Source organism: Balaenoptera borealis (assembly GCF_965194805.1).
Source record: "Balaenoptera borealis genome assembly, chromosome: 10".
Taxonomy (NCBI): Eukaryota; Metazoa; Chordata; class Mammalia; order Artiodactyla; family Balaenopteridae; genus Balaenoptera; species Balaenoptera borealis.
The window spans coordinates 6,306,965-6,330,752 of record NC_138874.1 but is presented as its reverse complement, the minus strand read 5'-3'; the positions used below and the strand labels follow the sequence as shown (position 1 = coordinate 6,330,752).

The 23,788-nt window shown below is 46.0% G+C and overlaps 1 protein-coding gene across 1 annotated transcript in view; it reads right to left on the bottom strand.

The window, feature by feature from the left end:
- Nucleotides 1–23,788, bottom strand: part of LOC309635886 (uncharacterized protein) — a 141,466-nt gene that overhangs the window by 14,097 nt on the left and 103,581 nt on the right. Inside the window, exon 11 of the mRNA XM_082407736.1 lies at nt 1–23,788. This exon is cut by the window's left edge and continues 14,097 nt beyond it. Coding sequence (XP_082263862.1) covers nt 23,767–23,788 — 22 coding nt within the window. The 3' untranslated portion in view covers nt 1–23,766.

Sequence of the window (23,788 nt, the reverse complement as noted above, 5' to 3'; positions counted from 1 at the left end):
ATTTATGTGGAACAGCCAAAGACCCTGAATAGCCAAAGCACCCTGAGAAAGAACAAAGCAGAGGTTCATTCTTTCTGATTTCAAGCTATATTATAAAGCTAAGGTATTCAAAACAGTATGGTACTGGCATAAAACAGACACATAAACCAATGGAAAAGAAATGAGAGCCCAGAAACAAACCCATGCATATATGGTCAACTAATATTTGACAAGGGAGCCAAGAATACTCAATGAAGAAAAGACAGTTTCTTCAATAAATAGTGCTAGGAAAATTGGATATTCATAGGTAAAAGAATTACACTAGATCCCTATCTTACACAACTCACAAAACTTAACTCAAAATGGATTAAAGACTAAATATAAGACTTGGAAAACAGGAAAATAACTCCTTGACATGGGGCTTGGTAATGATTTTTTGCATGTTAACACCTAAAGCACAAGCAACAAAATAAACATGATTACATCAAAGTAAAAAGCTCTGCAGAGCAAACAAAATGAAACAACAAAATGAAATGGCAACCTACTGAATGGGAAAAAAAATTTTGTAACCCATATATCTGAAAAGGGTTAACATCCAAAAGAAAAAAAGAACTCATGTAACTCAATGTCAAATCATTATCATCATCCAATTAAACAATGGGCAAAGGATCTGAACAGATGTTTTTCCAAAGATGACATTCAAATGGACAATAGGTACACAAAAAGGTTCTCAATAATTAGAGAAACGCAAATCAAAACCATAATATCTCTAGCCTGTATTGACCTAAATAAAAAAGGAAAGTGAGGCAAGCTCAAATTGTCAAAAAGATGACTTTATTCAGGAATAGCAGAGAAATACAAATCAGGACGTGCGCACTGAAGCAAGCTACAGGTGAGTCCACTGAGGGTCTGGGGTAGGCTGTATTTATGGGCAGGGAATGTAAAGAGAGTTCAGCTAGAGTCTGTTAAAAAACAAAACACACACACACACACACACACACACACACACACACACACACACACACACATCCCTCCCAGAGGTCAGCTTTGAAAATTTCCTGTACAGACAAAACCAGTCTAGTCATACAAACAAAGCTCAATTCAGCTTATTTTTTGGGACCAATCCGAGCTGGGTCATTTCTTGTTCATGACTCTGGAAACCATAAGCAAAATTTCCCAAGGTTGATTTCCCCTGACCAACTCCCTATTATTTAAGAAAATTCGAATATTAACAGTTTTCTGTAAATCAGTCACATACAGGAAATCAGTCCTTAACTTTTGAGTTTCTGAGGGCACATGTATAAGACTTTCCACTTTATATCCTTTGGTTCCACTTTATTTTTTTTTAATAAATTTATTTATTTATTTATTTTTGGCTGCATTGGGTCTTTTGTTGCTGTGCCCGGGCTTCCTCTAGTTGCAGCGAGAGGGGCTACTCTTCATTGTGGTGCCTTCTCTTGTTGCAGAGCATGGGTTCTAGGTACGTGGGCTTCAGTAGTTGTGGCACGTGGGCCCAGTAGTTGTGGCACACGGGCTTAGTTGTTCCGCAGCATGTGGGATCTTCCCAGACCAGGGCTCAAACCCGTGTCCCCTGCACTGGCAGGTGGATTCTCAACAACTGCGCCACCAGGGAAGTCCCTGGTTCCACTTTAGATTGAAATTCTTTCACACCTGTTAGAATACCTATCAAGAAATGAATGCTGGCAAGGATATGGAGAAAAGGGAACTATTGTGCACTGTTGGTGGGACTGTAACTTGGAACAGCCACTATGGAAGACAGTGTGGAGTTCCCTCAAAAAATTAAATTAGAACTACCATTTGATTTGGTAATTCCACTAGTGGGAATATATCTGAAGGAAACAAAAACACTATGTCAAAGAGATAGCTGCACCCCCATGTTCCCAGCAGCATTATCTACATTAACTAAGACATGGAAACAATGAAAGTGTCCACTGCAAGAGGGAGGAGATTTGAGGATATATGTATATGTATAGCTGATTCACTTTGTTATAAAGCAGAAACTAACACACCATTATAGAGCAATTATACTCCAATAAAGATGTTAAAAAAAAAACGTACCCACTGATGGATAAAGGGAAAAAATTGTATTTATATGCAGTGAAAGAGTCAGCCATAAAAGAAGGAAATCCTGCCATCTGTGACAACATGGAAGACCCTGCTGATTTATTCTAAGTGAAATAAGTCAGACAGAGACAGACAAATACTGTAGTATCTCACTTATATGTGTAATCTAACAAGCAAACAAACAGAAAAACCAAACTCATAGAAAAAGAGCTGAGATTTGTGGTTACCAGAGGTGGTAGGTGGGGGTGGTCAGTTGGATGAAAGTGGTCAAAATGTATAAACGTTCAGTTCCAAGATAAATAAGTCCTGGGTATATAATGTAAAACATAATGGCTATAATTAACTCTGCTGTATGGTATATTTGAAAGTTGTTCAGAGCAGATCCTAAGAATCCTCATCACAAGGAAAATAGGTTTCTTCTTTATTCTGTATCCATGAGATGATGGATATTAACTGAATTTACTGTGGGAATCATTTCTCAATATATGTAAGGCAAGTTACTACGCTGTACACCTTAAACTTGTAATTCACACACAGCACTGTAATTCACACACAGCACTGTGTCATGGAGTGAACATGTTTATAAAAGTGGAACCTGTATTCTACAATACCTACAGAAGAGTGTTATTTAAGAAAAGAATGTGAAAGGGGGGACAAGATGGCAGATGAGTAGGAGGACGTGGAGTTCCTCTCTCCCCACAAATGCATCAAGAATACATCTACAGGGACTTCCCTGGTGGCGCAGTGGTTAAGAATCCACCTGCCAATGCAGGGTACACGAGTTTGATCCCCGGTGGGGGAAGATCCCACATGCCACAAAGCAATTAAGTCCATGCGCCACAACTACTGAGCTTGCGCTCGAGAGCCCGTGAGCCACAATCACCGAGCCCATGTGCTGCAACTACTGAAGCCCACATGCCTAGAGCCTGTACTCCACAACAAGAGAAGCCACCGCAATGAGAAGCCCACTCACTGCAATGAAGAGTAGCCCTCGCTCGCCACAACTAGAGAAAGCCCGTGTGCAGCAACAAAGACCCAATGCAGCCAAAAATAAATAATAAATAAATAAATAAATAAATAAATTTATTAAAAAAAAAAAAAAAAAGAATACACCTACAAATGGAACAATTCTCACAGAGCACCCGCTGAACACTACCAGAGGACGTCGGACACCTAAAAGGACAAGAAAGGTCCCCACATAACCGGGTAGGACAAAAGAAAGAACAAGGAAAAAAGGAAGAGGAGAGGACACGGGACGGGACCTGCACCCCTGGGGGGAGCTGAAGGAGAGGAGAGGTTCCCGCATCTGGGAAAGCCTCCTCACTGACAGGAGATCAGCTGGGACAGAAGGGGACCTTCGGGGGTTTTGAGGCGAGTGCAGCAACCAGACTGTGGCAGGCAGGACAGAGTGAGACCTGAACAGAGTGTCCGAGCCACAGCCCTGGGTGTCCCAGCCTGAGAAGTGTGTCCCCGGTGCGGACAGGGACTGAGTGCTGGAATGCGGGGTTTGGAGAACAGACCCGGGGAGGGAACTGCTGTTGGCCATGAGAAGGGGACAGCCTGAGGGGATGGGAGTGAGGAAATCCTCAACCGGGAATGCTCGTGAAGGAAACCAGGACCGCCATAGGAGCAAGGCACCAGTTGTTGAGTGACACGCAAATGGCGTGGCCACCACTGCAGCCTCTCTCCCCACCCGCTGGCACCTGCCTCCCCAGGCACTAGGAAGGGCTCCCGCCAGGGCTGGCTCTCTCACGGCCGTGGCTGCTGGCTTGCGCCCTGACGTCCCCCACCCCTCCAGTCCAGCTCTCTCACGCACGCTGCCACCAGCTTGCTCCCCCACGGGCCCTGCCCCTCCAGAGCCAGCTCTCTCACGCACGCTGCCGCCAGCTCTCCATGCAACTATCCCTGCTGGGGCTGGCTCTCCTGTACCCGAGGCCTCTGGATACACTGCCTGACCCGTCCCTACCAGGGTGGACTCGTGTGCTCCGGGGCAGCCTCAGAAGCAGACACCTGTGGGTGGCCCACATGCAGAGGTGGAGCTGAAACCACATTTGTGTCCCAGGGGCCATGCAACGAAGGAAGAAGCTGAAATCTCTCCTTATAACTGCACAAACCATGGAATCACACACACCCCCAATGACCAGCATTGTAAACTCAGCGCCAGCAGAACATCTGAACAGTCAACAAGTGCTCCCACAGCCGAGATGAGTCAAGCTTTAGCAGCTGTGGTGTTTGTGGGCAAGTACATGCAGGGGATGGGCTGCCCCCATAGCGCCCACAGTGGGTCCAGATCCATGATTACTGCAGTCCTGGGACCTGACTTCAGTGGATCTATGCTGGTGGCCTGGTGAAAACAACATGTGAGAGACACCAGGGCCAATTGCCAACATACCCATGGTCAAGGTGGGACTGAGAGCAGTACCAACAACAGAGTAACTTGTGAGCCCGCACAACGGGTGAAAGGTGACACAACAGAGCACGCTCACAGGTGAACATCTCCAGAGGAGGAATACTCAGTGGCTTCCCTCCCAGTGGGAGTGCTCCAATCCCGTCTACCTTGCATTGCAGAACAGAAACACAGCTAAGAAACAGATCTGGGGGCCTCTTCAACAACAATTAGGGAGCAGACTCCACCCCTGACAGGGTGGTGACAACCACAGACCAAAGGGGAGGCCCTGCTCAATACCCAGTGCAGGATCTGGTCACCACAGCACCAGCCAAACCCCCTATCAAGGGGATAATGGCCAGCATACACTGAGGAAAGACGTGGCAGACACCCATACTGAAAACAACCCTCGTAGCAACAACAACAAAAACAAACAAAAAACGCAGGCTACACAGGGACGTTCCCACATAAAAATAACCCTCCAAGACAGTCTGAGGGTCTGGCATTGGGAGGAAGAACCCCCAGAGCATTTAGCCTTAAAGGCCAGTGGGGCTTGAGGGCAGGAACCCCACAGTGTGGGCAGAAATACACTCCATTCTTGGAGGGTACACACAAGGTCTCATGTGCACTGGGACCCAGCACGAAGCAGTACCTCCATAGGAACCTGAGCTAGACCTACCTAGGGGTCTTGGAGGGTCTCCTGGGAAAGCGGGTATAGGCTGTAGATCACTGTGGGGGCAATCACACTGGTAGCGGAGGCCCCAGGGAATATTAATCAGCATGAGCTCAGCAGGAGGTCCCCATTTTGGCACCAAGACCCAATCCCACACAACAGCCTGCAAGCTCCAGTGCAGGAATGCCTCAGGCCAAACAATGAGCAAGACAGACAGGAACACAGCCCCACCCATCAGAAGCATATACATATTAATCAAACTAACAAAAATTAAATACAAAGAAAAAATATTAAAAGCAACAAGGGAAAAGCAACAAATAACATACAAGGGAATCCCCATAAGGTTATCACCTGATTTTTCAGCAGAAACTCTGCAGGCCAGAAGGAAGTGGCACGATATATTTAAACTAATGAAAGGGGAAAACCTACAACCAGCAATACTCTACCCAGCAAGGCTCTCATTCAGGTTCAATGGAGAAATCAAAAGCTTCACAGACAAGCAAAAGCTAAGAGAATTCATCACCAACAGACCAGCTTTGCAACAAATGCTAAAGGAACTCCTCTAGGTGGGAAAGAGACCAGCAACTTAAAACAACCTTGTACATATATAGACTGCTATATCAAAAACTCACAGGAACAGCAAACCCAAAAACTACAATAAATACACACACAAAAAAGAAAAAGCAACCCCAAACACAACACAAAGATGGTTATCAAACCACAAAAGAACAAAAGAGGAAGGAAAAAAAAAAAGACCTACAAAAACACATCCAAAAATATTCAGAAAATGGCAATAGGAACATACATATCAATAATTACCTTAAATGTGAACGTATTAAATGCTCCAAACAAAAGACACAGACTGGCTGAATGGATACAAAAATAAGACCTATATATATGCTCTCTGCAAGGGACCCACTTCAGACCTAAGGACACATACACAGTGAAAGTGAAGGGATGGAAAAAGATATTCCATTCAAATGGAAATCAAAAGAAAGCTGGAGTAGCAATATTCATATCAGACAAAACAGATTTTAAAATAAAGACTGTTACAAGAGACAAGGAAGGACACTACATAAGGATCAAGGGATCAATCCAAGAATAAGATATAACAATTGTAAATATATGCACACCCAAAACAGAGCACCTCAACATATAAGCCAAATGCTAACAGGCATGTAAGGGGAAATTGACAGTAACACAATAATAGTGGGGGACTTTAACACCCCACTTACACCAATGGACAGATCATCCAGACAGAAAATAAGGAAACACAAGCCTTAAATGACACATTAGACCAGACAGACTTAATTGATATCTATAGGACATTCCATCTGCAAGCAGAAAAATACACTTTCTTCTCAAATGCACATGGAACATTCTCCAGGATAGATCATATCATGGGTCACAAATCAAACCTCAGTAGGTTTAAGAAAACTGAAATCATATCAAGCATCTTCTCTGACCACAACACTATGAGATTAGAAATCAATTACAGGGAAAAAAACTGTACAAAACACAAACACATGGAGGCTAAACAATATGTTACTATACAACCAGTGGACCACTGAAGAAATCAAAGAGGAAATCAAAAAATACCTAGAGACAAATGACAATGAAAACACGACGACCCAAAACCTGTGGGATGCAGCAAAATCAGTTCTAAGAGGGAAGTTTATAGCTATACAAGCTTACCTCAAGAAACAAGAAAAATCTCAAACAATCTAACCTTACACCTAAAGGAACTAGAGAAACAAGAACAAAGAAAACCCAAAGTTAGTAGAAGGAAAGAAATCATAAAGATCAGAGCAGAAATAAATGAAACAGAAACAAAGAAAACTGCAAAGATCTCAAATTGATAAACCTTTAGCCAGACTCATCAAGAAAAAAAGGGAGAGGACTCAAATCAATAAAATTAGAAATGAAAAAGGAGAAGTTACAACTGACACCACAGAAATATAAAGCATCATAAGAGACCACTACAAGCAATTATATGCCAATAAAATGGACAACCTAGAAGAAATGGACAAATTCATAGAAAGGTACAACCTTCCAAGACTGAACCAGGAAGAAAGAGAAAATATGAACAGACCAATAACAAACAAGTACTGAAATTGAGACTGTGATTAAAAACTTCCAACAAACAAAAGTCGAGGACCAGGATGGCTTCACAGGCAAATTCTATCAAACATTCTGAGAACAGTTAACACCTATCCTTCTGAAACTCTTCCAAAAAACTGGAAAGGAAGGAACACTCTCAAGCTTATTCTACAAGGCCACCATCACTCTGATACCAAAATCAGATAAAGATATCACACACACAAAAAAGAAAATTACAGGCCAATATCACTGATGAACACTGACACAAAGACACTCAACAAAATACTAACAAAGTGAATCCAACAACACATTAAAAGGATCATACACGATGATCAAGTGGGATTTATCTCAGGGATGCAAGGATTCTTCAATATACAGTAACCAATCAATGTGATATACCACATTAACAGATTGAAGAATAAAAATCGTATGATCATCTTGATAGATGCAAAAAAACCTTTTGACAAAATTCAACACCCATTTAGAAAGTGCACATAGAGGGAACCTACACCTCAACATAATAAAGGCCATACACGACAAACCCACAGCAAACATCATTCTCAATGGTGAAAAACTGAAAGCATTTCCTCTAAGATCAGGAACAAGACAAGGGTGTCCACTCTCACCACTATTATTCAACATAGTTTTGGAAGTCCTAGCCACGGCAATCAGAGAAGAAATAAAAGGAATCCAAATTGGAAAAGAAGTACAACTGTCACTGTTTGGAGATGACATGATACTATACATAGAAAATCCTAAACATGCTACCAGAAAATTACTAGCACTCCTCAACGAATTTGGTAAAGTTGCAGGATACAAAATTAATACACAGAAATCTGTTTCATTTCTATACACTAACAACAAAAGATGAGAAAGAGAAATAAAGGAAACAATCCCATCTACCATCACATCAAAAAGAATAAAATACCTAGGAATAAACCTGCCTAAGGAGACAAATGATCTGAACTTAGAAAACTAAAAGATACTGATGAAAGAAATCAAAGATGACACAAACAGATGGAGAGATATACCATGTTCTTGGATTGGAAGAATCAATATTTTGAAAATGACTATACTACCCAAAGCAATCTACAGATTCAGTGCAATCCCTGTCAAATTACCAATGGCATTTTTCACAGAACTAGAGCAAAAAATTTTACAATTTGAATGGAAACAAAGAAGACCCCGAATAGCCAAAGCAATCTTGAGAAAGAAAAACGGAGCTGGAAGAATCAGGCTCCCTGGTTTCAGACTACACTACAAAACCAGAGGAATCAAAGCAGTATGGTACTGGCCAAAAACAGAAATACAGATCAATGGAACAGGATAGAAAGTCCAGAGAGAAACCCAAGCACCTATGGTCACCTAATCTATGACAAAGGAGGCAAGACTATACAATGGAGAAAAGACAGTCTCTTCAATAAATGGTGCTGGGAAAACTGGACAGCTACATGTAAAAGAATGAAATTAGAACACTCCCTGACACTATACACAAAAATAAACTCAAAATTGATTAAAGACATAAATATAAGGCTGGATACAACAAAACTCTTAGAGGAAAACATAGGCAGAACATTCTCTGACATAAATTGCAGCATGATCTTTTTTGATCCACCTCCTAGAGTAATGAAAATAAACACAAGAATAAACAAATGGGACCTAATGAAACTTACTTTTGCACAGCAAAGGAAACCATAAACAAAACGAAAAAACAACCCTCAGAATGGGAGAAAATATTTGCAAATGAAGCAACTGACAAAGGATTAATCTCCAAAATATACAAGCAGCTCATGCAGCTCAACATCAATAAAACAAAGAACCCAATCCAAAAATGGGTGGAAGACCTAAATAGACATTTCACCAAAGAAGATACACAGACTGCCAACAAACACATGAAAGGATGCTCAAATCACTAATCATTAGAGAACTGCAAATCAAAACCACAATGAGGTATCACCTCACACAGGTCATAATGACCATCATCAAGAAATCTACAAACAATAAATGCTGGAGAGGGTGTGGAGAAAAGGGAACCCTCTTGCGCTGTTAGTGGGAATGTAAATTGATACAGCCACTATGGAGAACAGTATGGAGGTTCCTTAGAAAACTAAAAATAGAACTACCATATGACCCAGCAATCCCACTGCTGGGCATATACCCTGAGAAAACCATAATTCAAAAAGAGTCATGTACCACAGTGTTCACTGCCGCACTATTTACAATAGCCAGGACGTGGAAGCAACCTAAGTGTCCATTGACAGACGAATGGATAAAGAAGATGTAGCACATATATACAATGGAATATTACTCAGCCATAAAAAGAAACGAAATTGAGTTATTTGTAGTGAGCTAGATGGACCTAGAGTCTGTCATACAGAGTGAAGTAAGTCAGAAAAACAAATACCATATGCTAACACGTATATATGGAATCTAAAAAAAAATGGTTCTGATGAACCTAGGGGCAGGACAGGAATAAAGACACAGACGTAGAGAATGGACTTGAGGACACAGGTAGGGGAAAGGGTAAGCTGGGAGGAAGTGAGAGAGTAGCACTGACATATACACACTACCAAATGTGAAATAAATAACTAGTGGGAAGCAGCTGCATAGCACAGGAAGATGAGCTCGGTGCTTTGTGACCACCTAGAGGGGTGGGGTAGGGAGTGTGGGAGGGAGGCACAAGAGGGGGGCGATATGGAGATATATGTATACATATAGCTGATTCACTGTTATACAGCAGAAACTAACATGACACTGTAAAACAATTATACTCCAATAAAGTTGTTTAAAAAAAAAAGAGTGGATATATAACTGATTCATTTTGCTGTACAGCAGAAACTAACACAATATTGTAAATCAACTATACTCCAAAACAATTAATTTAAAAAAAACGGATGTGACAGAATTCCGCAATGCATTTACAAAGTGATTAAAACACACGTAATAATAATGGTTATATGACTGTGCATGCAAGCTACTTGACAAAAGTGTTATTTAAGGCAACAGGTGTGATAGCTGTTCTCTAATGCATTAAGAGAAGTTTTTAGAAACAAATACAGTAAAAGTGGTTATAGTACTATGTGCATGTTACTTTGAGAGGAGTGTTATTTCAAGGAATGCATGTGATAGCCTTGTAGTAATGCGTTTTAAGGAATATTTTAAAACACATGGAATAATGATAGCTATAAGAGTGAAATCCATTTCCTACATTAAAAAGCTGTGTTATTTAAGGGAATGGTTGTAATATCCACTCTAATGAATTTAGAGCAGTGCTTAGAAAGACATGTAATAAAGATGGTTATTAGAGTGCTACATATCAGCTTCACTGAAAAGAGTGTTATTTCAGAGAATGCATATGATAGACATTCTGTAACGCATTGAGAGAAATGTTTAAAAACACATGGAATAATGGTTAAAACAGTGAAACCTGCTTGCTACACAGAGAAGAGAGCTATTTAAGGAATTGGATTTGAAAGACATTCTGTAATGCATTTAGAGAATTGTTTAAAAACCTATGTAGGAAAATGTTTAAAAGATTGCTATGGGGCTTCCCTGGTGGCGCAGTGGTTGAGAATATGCCTGCCAATGCAGGGGACACGGGTTCGAGCCCTGGTCTGGGAAGATCCCACATGCCGCGGAGCGACTAGGCCCATGAGCCACAACTACTGAGCCTGCACGTCTGGAGCCTGTGCTCCACAACAAGAGAGGCCGCAATAGTGAGAGACCCACGCACCACGATGAAGAGTGGCCCCCACTTGCCGCAACTAGAGAAAGCTCTCGCACAGAAACGAAGACCCAACACAGCCAAAAATAAATAAATAAATAAATAAAGATTGCTATGTACAAGCTACTTTGACAAGACTGTTGTACCAGGGAATGGATGATATAAACATTCTTTAATGCATTTAGAGAAGTGCTTAATGCCCTTTGATAATCTCCTCTGCTTGCTTCCTTTGCTTACGTATTAAAAATGGTCATATGAGTGTTCCGTGCAAGATACTTTGACAAAAGTGACGTTTCTATCTCTAGCAGTATGAGAAGGAGGAGCCAGCCAGTCACAGGTCTGGAGATATTCAGCGTAGAAGAATGCACAGCTGTGCAGAGACATGGAAGCAGAATGTATCTGGCCAGAGATGAGTTTAGTAAGGAGGCCGGTGCGGCTGGAAGCGGGCGTGGGCGGAGAATAGGGGAGAAGAGTATGGGGAGGGCATGGCCTCGTATGTGATGACTGAATTAGTGATCTGTTGCTGTGGGACAACATTTCCCAATGCTGGTGGCTTGAGCAACAAACATTTATTATCGCAGGTTTCTGGGACCAGGAATCGAGCGTGGCTCAGCTGGATGCTTCTGCCAGTGTCTCCCAGGAGCTTTGGGGTTGTGAACAAAACTGAGTCAGGATCTGACCTCACTGAAGGAGTAGTATAAAGATGTAGTTTGGACTGAAGTTCTGAGTTCTCCTCTGTCTGTTGCTTTCCTCAGTTCTGGGCCATGTGGGCCTCTCCAGATAGCAAGGGACCAGACAGAGGGCAGGAGGGAGAGACAGAAGGGGAGACAGAGAAAGAGAGAAACAGAGAGAGAGACAGGGAGGGAAGGAGGTTAGACACTGACTGTTGACAACCAAATTTTGGAAGTGACCTTGTATCACTTCGCCACCTTCCATGGAACAGAATGAGACACTAAGTCCAGTCCACACTCAAAAGTAAGAGATGACACAAGGATGTGTTCACCAGGACGTGGGGACCACGGGGGTCCCTCCATGAGTGGAGAAGGGGGAGGCCCTGAGAGCCTTACTGCCTTGCCCAGAACCACAGACTGCCAACAGGCAGAGCCAGGTATGAACCCAACTCTGTGTCCTCAAAGCTGGGGCCTGGCTGCACCCAGGTTCTCTCAGGGGCTCTGGAAAAGACCATGCTGGTGTAGTTAGAGCAGATACAGAGATGGCATGGGGATGAGGGACAGCATTTTGCAGCCTAGATGGGTATCTGGCAACTTCTTCTCCTAGGAGGTGCCTATGTCATGGGAACCCTGAGTGAACCCCTGTCCACACCACAACCAGGGAAGAGGAATCTAGAGACAGCTCTATGCTGAGTTTAGTTTTCGTACTTCTGAATCTCTCTCTCATTGGACAGTTGAAAACTGAGGTCCATAGAGAGACAGGGACTACCGCAGGGCCCACGACAGGCAGGGTCCAAGAGTAAAGGTGTGTTATGACCCTCTAGGCCAGGCTCAGACCCCTCCCATAGGGATTGCTTTGGTAATGAGAAACCCTAAGATCTTGGTAAGTTCTTGTCCATTTTCCCCCTATCGGCGGCGGGGGGGCATTTTCTACTGGGCATTCAGGGAGTGAACACTGGCAAACACACACACACACACAGTGACATCAGACATTTAGACTGTGGTGTCAGAAGAGGAACAGACGCAGGGAGGTGACAAGAGAAAGAAAAAAGGGTTTGGAGGCACTTCCAACATGTGATACCACTCCTCCACTTTTATAGGTATTATTCCACATATGCCTGAGGACATCCCTAGAAGTACAGGCCACAATAGTCTCCCTTGCACAGACAGGGAAAAAGAAAGGTCCTGAGAGACACAATGACTTATCCAGGATGGAGAACAGGTAAGAATGAGGAGTTGAGTCTGGAACCCAGGTCTGTCTCCTCAAAGCTGCGCACAGACGGTCCCCGGGAGCGGTGGAGAGGGCTGTGAGGTGTGACTGTGTGAGATATGGGGATGCGTGGAGAAGGGGTGAGCCATCAGCAGCCCAGAGGGCTGTGTGTAGAGGTGTTGTCTGAGGAGGGGATTCAAGTAAGGGGCCCCCAGGAAGTGAAGTCACCTCCTTGGCAACAGAGCCCAACAGAACTCGGAGCCCCGCGAGCCAGGCACACACATTCTAGCCACAGCCCCACAGCCCGCTCACTTGGCTGGAGACGCTTCGTAGAGACGGATGTTCTCCTGCTGTGTCCTGACTTCCCAGGGCTTCTGCTTCAGGAAACCCCTGAGTGGGAGGTTTCTCAGATGCATTAGACGGTTCAATACTTAACCTGGACGACTCTGGTCCTTTACCAGGAGGTCCCTAAGGGAACACGAGGTGGCCTAGAGCAGGCCAGTCCAGGCCCGGCCACGTCTGGGAACCTTCCCTGGGCAGCCTCACATCCCCGCATCTCCATGTGGGGGGGAAGGGGGACTTGAGGGGAGGGCTGTAATGGGGGAGGGATGAGCTTGGGGCCGTTAGCCATTAGCCATCCTGCCCACCACCGGTCAGCATTGCTGTGGTCCCTACAGCCGCAGTCTCCCTGGGTCGCAGGCCACGGGACCTGGCCCCCATTTGCGCACTCAGCCCCTTCACCAGTGTAGTCACCATGTTACTGAACGCAAGTCTGTGTGCCCAATGCACGGTGAGGCCAAACGATACCAACACGTCAGAGCTTGCAGCAGAGAAAGGGTTACTGCAGGGCCATGCAAGGAGACGGGTGGCTCATGCCTTAAAAACCCCGAACTCCCCAAAAGCTTTCAGCAAAGCCCTTTTATAGGAAAGGTGAGGGAGGGGCATGGTTAGTTGTTGCAGACTTCTTGGTGTCAGATCCTTTGCTCTTGAGGTCAGGTCATGGTCAGGTCACGATGTTCCTTTAAACCTCCACCAAAACAAATGTTATTCTCTGTTCTGACAAGAAAGGGGAAGGTCCCAAGGCTCAGCTTTCGCCCTCCAAGGTCCAGGCCTGGCTGAGAGGAGGGGGTCCCTGCATGGGCCGCTTAACCCTGCCCAGGAGCGTTTGTCCAGCACCCAGTCTGGTTCCTCCCGCCAGTGCCCAGGCCCGGCTGAAGAGGCAGATCTCAGCTGGCGGCGCCCTTAGGGCTGAGTCCCCAGAACCTGCCCAGCCGTCATCACTGAGGGAGCCAGGCACCCAGCACCCAGCCTGCCCTTTGGCTTTTCATTTAAACTGGAGAGAATCATCTGTATAGGATCAACAGGAATACATTCTGTAGCAAATACCAATCAGGTTATTAACAATTGTCCTTCCCAGCTCACAGCAATTGTCCTTTTTGAGAATAACCCGAACCACAGAGGTGGACCTTAAGTAATGATGGGCCATGTCCTTGCAACTTAACCCTGACCTCTGGCCACCTCCTAGGGGTAGACAACTGATATAAGCTGTACCAATTTTTGAAACTTGGAGAGACTGAAGCTGGTTGAAGCTGTCACCTTAAGGCAGTGTCCATGTACTCAAGGACTGTGGCCCCTGGAGACTACCACCGCCGTTAGGTCCTAGAAATGGGAATGGTGGAGAGGTGCACTGCTGCTTCAAGGCCTGGGCCTGGCCAGTGGGCAGCCGTGGCGAGGGCTCTGGAGCTCTGCAGGACACAGCCCTCAGCCTGTCGTCCCCCAGCCCCCCAGCTCGCCCACTAGCCCGAGGCCGGAGGCCCCGGGGAGAAGGCTGGGATCTGTCTCTCACTGCGCCCTGCTGTGAGGACCACTGCGAGGCTGACTGTGGGTGGAGCAGGACCTCTAACCACCAAGCTAACGGTCTTGCGCTAACAGCTGCAGGCCCGCTCCGTCCCTGTTACATCCTGCGAGGGTGCTGCAGGGGCCTGGACAGCAGCCGAGCTGAAGGGTTCACACTGTCCAACAGCAGATGCTGGGCGTGTGGGTGGGCACAGGCCAGCACCTCAGGCCTGCACACCGAACGGCCCCTGTACTGGGGTGGAGGGCCATCTTGGGGGTCAAATCCTGGGTCCTAGTGGGGTAGCGCCGGCCAGCCCACCTGTCCAGGCATGTGCAGCCGCGCCTTGGAGAGGGCTTAGTAGGAGCCAGCAGGCCGGACGTGCAGGCAGCTGCATCATCGCCTGTGGGGCCGTTTAGTCCCCTCCCCAACCCTGGGAGGGCGAACGCCCGCGCTTCATGGCCTCCCCTGCTCCCAGGGGCGACCCCACCGCAGCCACACTGGGCCTCCACGTGTCCGAGCGGACGAGCCCGCGCCGGGGCCACGACCGCCTCTGTTCCAGCCATGCGGGGCAGCCACCCACGAGGTAGCCACCATGGCTCGTGAAAGCTCCAAGACAGCTGCACCCTCGGCCGGCAGCGACGGCCCACCGGCTACCTTGAGGAGCGACGACGGCAGAGGCAACCTGCAGCCCAGGCTCACACCAGCTGCCCGGGAGGCGCCACATGAGCCCAGTCTGACATCGTGGGATGCTCCTTGAGCCCCTTCTCTGGCTGTTACCTTGAAGAGTATTACACTTTCAGATTAAAAAGTTGCAGAACAGAGAATAATATCTGTTTTGTTGGAGGTTTGCAGGAACATCGTGACCTGACCGTGACTTGACCTACGTAGACAGCTGAAAGAAAAAAAGATTTCTGCACCAAGAAGTTCTCAACAACCAAACACCCCCCGCCTTTCTGGTATAAAAGAAGTCTGAATTCTGACCGGGGAAAGATGGTTCTTTGAGACACTAGTCTGCCATCTTCTCGGTCTGCTGGCTTTCTGAATAAAGCCATTATTCCTTGCCCTAACACTTTGTCTCCCGATTTATTGGCCTGTCATGCAGCGAGCAGGACAAGCTCGGACTCGCTATCAATTTTGGTGAGCCAGCCAGTAGCCTTGCTGCTTGTGGCCAGACAGCCCGGGTTCGGGAATTTTGGGGTAAGGCCCTAGCTAGCAGCTGCCGGGACCACTTATCCTGAGGATCTTCCCTTCAAAATTCCCTGCAGTGGCACTGGCTGCCCTGGTGCTTGGCAGCTGGAGCAAGTGATTGAACTTGGGAGCCGATGGGCTCCGTACAGTAGGGTAAGTCACTACAGTGTGTACAGCCGAGAACACTCTCCCCTGCTCAATTAGGGCTTTTTCTGTAAGGTAAAGGCCAATTTGTTTTGCATTTGATTGGGGTACCCTGTTGGAGAGGAGAATTATTGTGGGACTCTACCCCATTTGTGAACCTGTTCGTTTGCTTTTGTTTTGTGTTCATTCAGGATGGAATTTGTTTGTGGTTGTGGTATTGGAATTTATGCCTTTTGTGTTTTGTTGCTCTTGAACTTGTAAATATAGGAAACACTCCATCTGTCCCTAAGGAAAGCTCTTTGGGGCGTATCTCAAATAAATGAGCAAAATATAGCTGTGGGCCTATGACTAAGAAAGAGATGATATTCTATTATAATAGTGTGTGGCCCCAATATACGTTAGGATCAGGAGAGCGATGGCGCTTGAATGGCTCACTTAATTATTGTACGATCTTGCATTTAGAACTGTCTTGTGAAAGAGCAGGTAAAAATGATAAGATTCCATATGTAGAAGCATTTATGCTATTCATCAGGAGGAAAAAAGTCAGATGGCTGCCACCTTACGATGCAGCAGTCTAAAAGGAAAACCAAGGGAAAATCTGTTCTACAAGAGGGAGAGTGAGAAAATGAGACTGAGGACATGTTATTTCAAAACTTAAACCCTCTCTGACCAACCCGGCTCCCCCACTGGCCCAGCAAGCTGCACCAGCGGTTGTTCTGACCACCCCCATGCCACCAATATATTCACTCCTTTTACCAATTCCTGTTTCCCCTACTTATGGGGATCAGTTAGAAGTTTCTATGTTAACCTCTGGGGCACAGGGGCCTGCTTTGGTGTCACCATCTAAGACCCGAGAGGGCACCCAATTTGGACCGGGAGCCACTTCTGGGTTGGGGCAATTTCCCTTGTGCCAATATCCCATAGGAGGCCTTAATGCAAATGGCCAGCCAGCTGGGTTTCTATGGATGCACAATCCATTCTCAACTTCAGATTTGTTTAATTGGAAAAACCATAACCCTGCTTAATGAGAGGACCCCCTCCACATGACTGAACTTTTCACTTCTATCTTTGCCACTCACCATCGCCCCTGGGTGGACATTCACACGGTTATGAATATGATTCTTACTGGGGATGAAAGGAGGATGGTCATTGGCTAGCAAGGAAGCACACCAGCTTCATCCAGCAGATCCAAATGGAACTCCAGAAGCAAATCTGGCAGTTCCTACTGCTGAGCCTGACTGGGATCCTAATAATGGAGATATACCACATCTAGAGCATTATAAGAAGTGTGTCTTAGTGGGTCTCCAAAAGGGGTACCTAGGCAAAAGAGCTTAAACAAAATTCAGGAGATACACCAAAAATCCAACGAGGATCCATGAGACTTTCTAGAAAGAATTTATCAAGCTTATAGATGCTACACTGATGCAGACCCTGAGGCCCCGAAAATATGAGAATGGTAAATATGACCTTCATTGGGCAAAGTGCCCCAGATATAAGAAGAAAATTACAAAAATTAGATGGTGCATTTGGAATGAACCCTTCTCAATTGGTAGACGTTGCTTTTAAAGTGTTCAACAATAGGGAACAATGACAGAAGGAAGATGACGCAAAATGGAATTCCACTTTTCTGGCAGCAGCATTAGACTCCCGGAAGGTGAATAACCCAAACAGAGGTAAGCCACCATTGGAGAGGGAACAATGTGCTTACTATAAGGAGGAAGGGCATTGGAAAAAAGACTGCCCTAGGCTAAAAAATAAGAAGGAAAACAATAAAAGAAAGACGGGAACCTTTCATATGGTAGAAAGAGAGGAACACTCTGATGATGAATGAAGAGAACCAGGGGCTCCCTTGGACTTGGGGTGTCCAATTCCAGTTTCCCCACAGGAGCCCCAAGTAACTTTGACAGTGGGGGACAAGTTGATTGACTTTCTGATAGATACGGGTGCAACATATGCCGTGGTAAACACCAAGGTGGCACAGAAAACATCTCAATCCATCCTGGTCATGGGAGTTTCTGGGCAAGTACAAAATCGTTCTTTCTTACAGCCCCTAGAATGCCAATTAGGGGACCTCACCCTGAAACACAGTTTCTTATATATGCCATCGTGTCCAATCCCTCTTTTGGGCCGAGATCTCCTTTGTAAATTAAATGTTCAAGCAACTTTTTCACCAGAACAGCCTGACATCAGGGTCCCACTGAAGCACATTTTAAGCCTACAGAGGGCACTCATGGACACCCCAGAAAAGGAGACAGAGCTCTTTCCCCCCTGAAGTCTATGAAAAGGTAAGGCCAGAAGTATGGGCTGATGGCACCCCAGGGAAGGCCAAAAATGCATGGCCAATACAAATCCCGTTAAAAAGGACCCCTGGGCCACCTAATCTAAAACCATATCCTCTGAGGCAAGAGGCCCAAAAGGGAATTGAGACAATTCTAAAAAAGTTTTTGGGAAAAGGACTAATTAAACCTTGCAGGTCCCCGTATAAGACCCCTATTCTCCCAGTCAAAAAGCCAAACTCAACAGAGTATCACTTTATCTAAGACTTGAGGGCTATTAATGAAATAGTCCAAGATTTGCTCCCTGTGGTACCTAAGCCATACACTCTGTTCACAACTATTCTGGGAGAATACAGGTGGTTCTCAGTTTTAGACTTGAAAGATGCTTTTTCCCTGCATTCCTACTGCAGAAGAATCACAGCAGCTATTTGCTTTTGAATGGCAGGACCCAGAAACACAGGTAGTCCAACAGTATTGTTGGACAGTCCTGCCTCTAGGATTTAAGAATTCCCCTACCTTGTTTGGGGAAATGTTGGCTAGGGACCTTAGAAACTTAATATTGGATGAAGGACTCTTACTCCAAAATGTGGACAGTTTGCTCATAGCGAGCCCTACATGTGTAAGTGTCTACAAAATACCATCAGAACCCTGACCTATTTGGCCAACAGTGGATGTAAGGTTTCCCAGAAAAAGGCCCAAATATATAAGCAACAAGTCATGTATCTGGACTTTGTCCTTTCCCAAGGACAGCAGGATCTTTTGCCTGATAGAAAACAGGTAACTGCAGGCTTGGGAACACCCAAGACTCGCAGACAGCGGAAGGGGTTTCTGGCAATGACAGGGTTCTGTTGGATTTGGATCCCGAACTGTGGGCCCATAGAAAGCCCCTCTATGAGACTTTAAAGGGACATGATCTTGAGTCCCTTACTCGGACTAAAGTAAGTTTCAAACAGCCTTTGAAACAATAAAAACAAAGTCAGTCTCAGCCCTGGCTTTGGGACTACCAGACTTAAAGAAACCTTTCAAATTGTATGTACAGGAGAGACAAGGCATAAGTCTCGGGGTGTTAATTCAAACTCTGGGGAATATCCCTCTACCTGTTTCCTACTTCTCAAAACAACCAGAACAGACTTAAGGGATGGCCCCTCTGCCTTCAAATTGTAGCAGCTACTTGTGACATACTTCAGGAAACTCAGAAGTTTACCCTGAGGCAACCCACCACTGTGTATGTCCCTCACCATGTTCTTTCTTTACTGGAACAAAAAGGGGGCTACTGGCTGACTTCTGGGAGAATGGGAAAGTACCAAGCCACTCTCTTAGACAATTTCAATGTAAGACTTCAGGTCACTTCAGCCCCAAATCGAGCCACATTGCTCCCAATTAATGCTGCACAACCCCCAGAGCACAAATGCCTACCCGTCATCGAGCTAGTATACTCTAGCAGACCGGACTTAAGCGACTAACCCTCGGCTGAGCCAGATATGGAACTGTTTACCGATGGCAGCAGCTTCATGGACCAAGGTAGGTGACGTGCTGGGTATGCGGTGGTAACCCTTAGAAAGACTGTTGAAGCAAAAGCCCTGTCCCCAGGCAGCTCAGCCCAGAACGCAGAAATCATTGCTCTGACAAGAGCCCTACTACTCACTGAAGGAAAGGGAGTAAATATATACACAGACTCTCACTATGCATTCTCCGTGGTGCATGCTCACGGGGCAATCTGGAAAGAAAGGGGGCTCCTCACTTCAAACAGTAAAGACATAAAGCATGCTTCTTAAATCCTGTCATTATCAGAAGCACTCCACAAGCCCTCACAATTGGCCATAATGCACTGCCCAGGCCACCAAAAGGGTGAAACTCATATAATAAAAGGCAACTGGTTAGCTGACCAAGCTGCAAAGAAGGCAGCAAAGGAAGGCAATTATCAAGCAGTAACACGGTCACTTCTCCTGCGGATCGACTTGTCAAAATACCAGGAGGCTCAGATTAGTTAAAGCCCTCCTTAAGGAAAGTATCCCCTGATTTGGACTGCCTAATACCCTTCAAAGTGATAATGGGCCTGCTTTTGTCTCTAGCATAACCCAACAAGTGTCTAAAGCACTGCAAATTGGAAGCTACATTCATCCTGGAGACCACAATCAACAGGAAAAACCAAGAAAATGAATTATACATGAAAACAGAGCATTGCTAAAATATGCCGATACTAATTTAACTTGGGAAGAGGGCTTGCCAGTTGCCATGCTACGAATCAGAGTGGCTCCCAGAAGCAGGCCTAAATGAAGCCTCTTTGAAATGCTGTATGGCAGGCCATTCCAGACGTCTCCTCTGTTCCACCCCAGGGGGAAAACGTGTCCACAGGGGGCAGGAATGAGACCTGCATGGTGTGGCGCGTCCAGGCAGGCAGGCTGGAGAAGCTGGTGGGAAACCTCGTGCCTGCCTTCCTGGGCGGGGCCCCCTCCGACCTCCCCACATTCCTGGGCACCTACAGGGCTTTCCCTACCACCCAGCAGATGCTGGAGCTTCTCTTCACAAGGTGAGCACTTTTTCCCGATGGAACACTGGTGACTCGGCCACCTGCTAGCTGTGACATGGGGGAATGTCACTCCACCTCTCTGAGCCTCAGTTGGCCCCTCTGCACACTAGGGTAAAGAGAGGACCAGCCCCCTAAGGTGACTGTAGGGACCAGCGGGTCCTTCACGGAAAGTGCTTTCTGGGGACCTGGCCTGTGGAAAGGTCTGCTGGAGGGGCCGCGGTTGTGCTAATTCCTCATGTCCCTCCTCCCCATGAGGAAGCCTCCGCCTCAGTTGTCACTGTGCCTCTGACCTTGGGATGAACGTTTTTCCCATGTGCAAGGTGATTAGTGATTCCATTAGGGGTGCCCTGTCCTGGGTGAGTGAGAGCAAGGATCCTTGGGGGCGAGCAGTGGGGCCCCAGGCCACTCAGATATGTGCGATGGGGCTGGTGGGGCTCATTCATTCTTCACATATAGAAGAAGGCCCACTAGGCGCAGGCATTTTTCTAGGAACACCCATCATTTAATGCACCAAGCACACAACAGTCCTGCCCTCCAGAGCTTCCATTCTAGTCTGGAGTCAGACAGTCACACTAGACCTCACAACCAGGGCTACCCTGGGAGCGCAGTGGGGAAGGAAATGCCAGGCCTCTGACTCTGCTGCCCACCTGACTCCCCCCAGGGCCGTGCCCTCCATGCTGTGCACCTGGCTGCACCATTACCCTGATCATTTCCACCGGCCCCCAGAATTTCCCCGCCTGAAGATGCTCCTGGCTTACATAGAGCTCAGCATGCCTGGCTCAGACCGGGAGCACCGAGCCTGCCTTCTCCTGGCACAGCTGGAGCACCTGGAGCCCCCTGAGGCAGAGGGTGATGGTGAGGAGGACTCAGGGTGGGTGATGGGGGGGCGAGTGGGGAGGGGAAGGGGCGGGGCCACACAGAACAGAGCTTCCCGAGGCTGGAACTGGGCCTCTGAGGAGACTCAGATCACTGTTTCCCTGGACTGCAGTCTGGGAAGACTTCCTAGGGGTGGCATCTTGGATTGAGACTTCACTGATTGGCAGTGAGAAGTTTCCTGTCTTTGGAGGCACTGGAAAAGCAGTCCTGTTGATGATATTTTCTCTTCTTGGACCTACAGCACCAGCTCCAGAACAAGCTCTGGAAACATATCAAGACCTAGAGCCAGCTACACCTCTACTGCCCACTACAGCTCCAGAGCCAGAGCAAGCTCAAGCCACAGCTATTGTTCAAGCTCAAGAGCCAGAATATGCATTACTGCCAGTTCCTCAGCCAGAACTAGAGCATGGTCATGCCCTAGCTCTCATTTAAGCCACAAGTTATCAACTTATTTCCAAGATCTATTGCAGTGATTTACAACAGAACAAACAAGCAAGCAAACTAATGAAAACCCAGTATGGCCCATCTGCCCCCCATGGAAATATTAATGATTCAAAGGTATAAGCTCTATATTATATCTATAGATATTATAATATATAGTTATATATAACTATACAAAGAATAATACTTTTATCTCTGAATAAGAGCACAGAATTTCAGAAAATACGCAATGTGCATCAATGAAAATAATCATTCCTCCTTTAGTCACCTTCCTGGTATCCAAGGTCAAGACCCGTCCGTGATGGGGGAGACAATGTTTGCTTTCCCACAGTCAGAATGAGTTTGCTAGCACACCCTCTCTCTCTATTTCTCTTACCATCAAACCAGCCAGTTTCTATGTCAGTCTTTTTGTCTGTCTCTGATTCCCTCCTTCTACCTATCTTTGTCTGTTTTCCTCCCTCTCTATTTCTGTCTCTCTCCTCTTACTCTCACTTGCTCTCTTTTGCTTTTTTGCCTCATGGATGCCTGAGTAATGTTTCTGTCTCTCTTAAGTCACCTTAGGCAGTACTGTTTCATAACATACAGTACATTGGCAAGTGCCCCCGTCAAAAACTCACTGAACCCAGATGACAATAATTAAAATCCCATGCTGCCTGGGAAGTACTCATTTACAGTTATTTACCTCTTAGTGGATACATGCCACAGTCATTTCTAGGTCAGGACACACTGATGTACACGATCCCCATCTTTGAAATGTGTGCCATTGACTTCAACAGTGGAACGACGTGCTTGCTTCCTCATTACTGAAGACCAAAGAGCAACGTGTGTTCATTTTTCAGTCATTTCTGAATGTTGTGTGTGGATAATTAGATAAACCAAGAAAACATTTCAATAGGGAAAGACAGCCAATCTTTGTTGACGTGTTGTGATGTCCCAGGCCTTGCGCTCAAATACTAACTCTCTTCCTTTAATTACTCCTCTCAAACCTGACCAGAGAGGAAGACTTCAGCACAGGTAGTTCTTTGGAGGCAAGCAATAAAGAAACAAACTCCATGGCACAACCAGCCTCATGCTTCATTGTTTCATGGACTTTTCTTTCTCACCATCCACTGGAATGGGCCTATAGCCACTCGTCTCACTCTGGCCACATGTTCCCAAGGGATGCACAATCACTGCCAGGATTTGAGTCACCGTTGTCTCAAGCACCCAGAAGAGAAGCACCGAGAGAAAGAAGTATGTCCCCTCCCTAGCGTGCCCTCAAAACTGAAGTCCCTGTAGCAGACGGCATATTGGGCGTACAACCCATGAGAAAACCCTCATCTCGTACCCTTTCTCTAGTACGTCACTTTCACTTGTTGGGTTTTTTTTATTTCGTTCTTCACATTGCATGACACCATCTGGCTAATGATTATAAGCAAGTTTCCAGACCTTAAAGACTGACTCCAGATTGCTTAGCCCAGACTGCTTCTGGATGTGGACCCTGAGAGAGAATGAATAAAGACATTCAAGTTTACCTGAATTCTGCTTTCTAGAATGCCAGGTTCTCAGGCCAGTTGTTCTCTGGTAGTTATACCAGGGTAAGGGTTCTTTTGAAGCACTGCTTGCACAGCATCCTTTTGACATGGCTTCAAACCAAGTCTCCTTCTTCACAGTCCTCTTGGGAGTCGC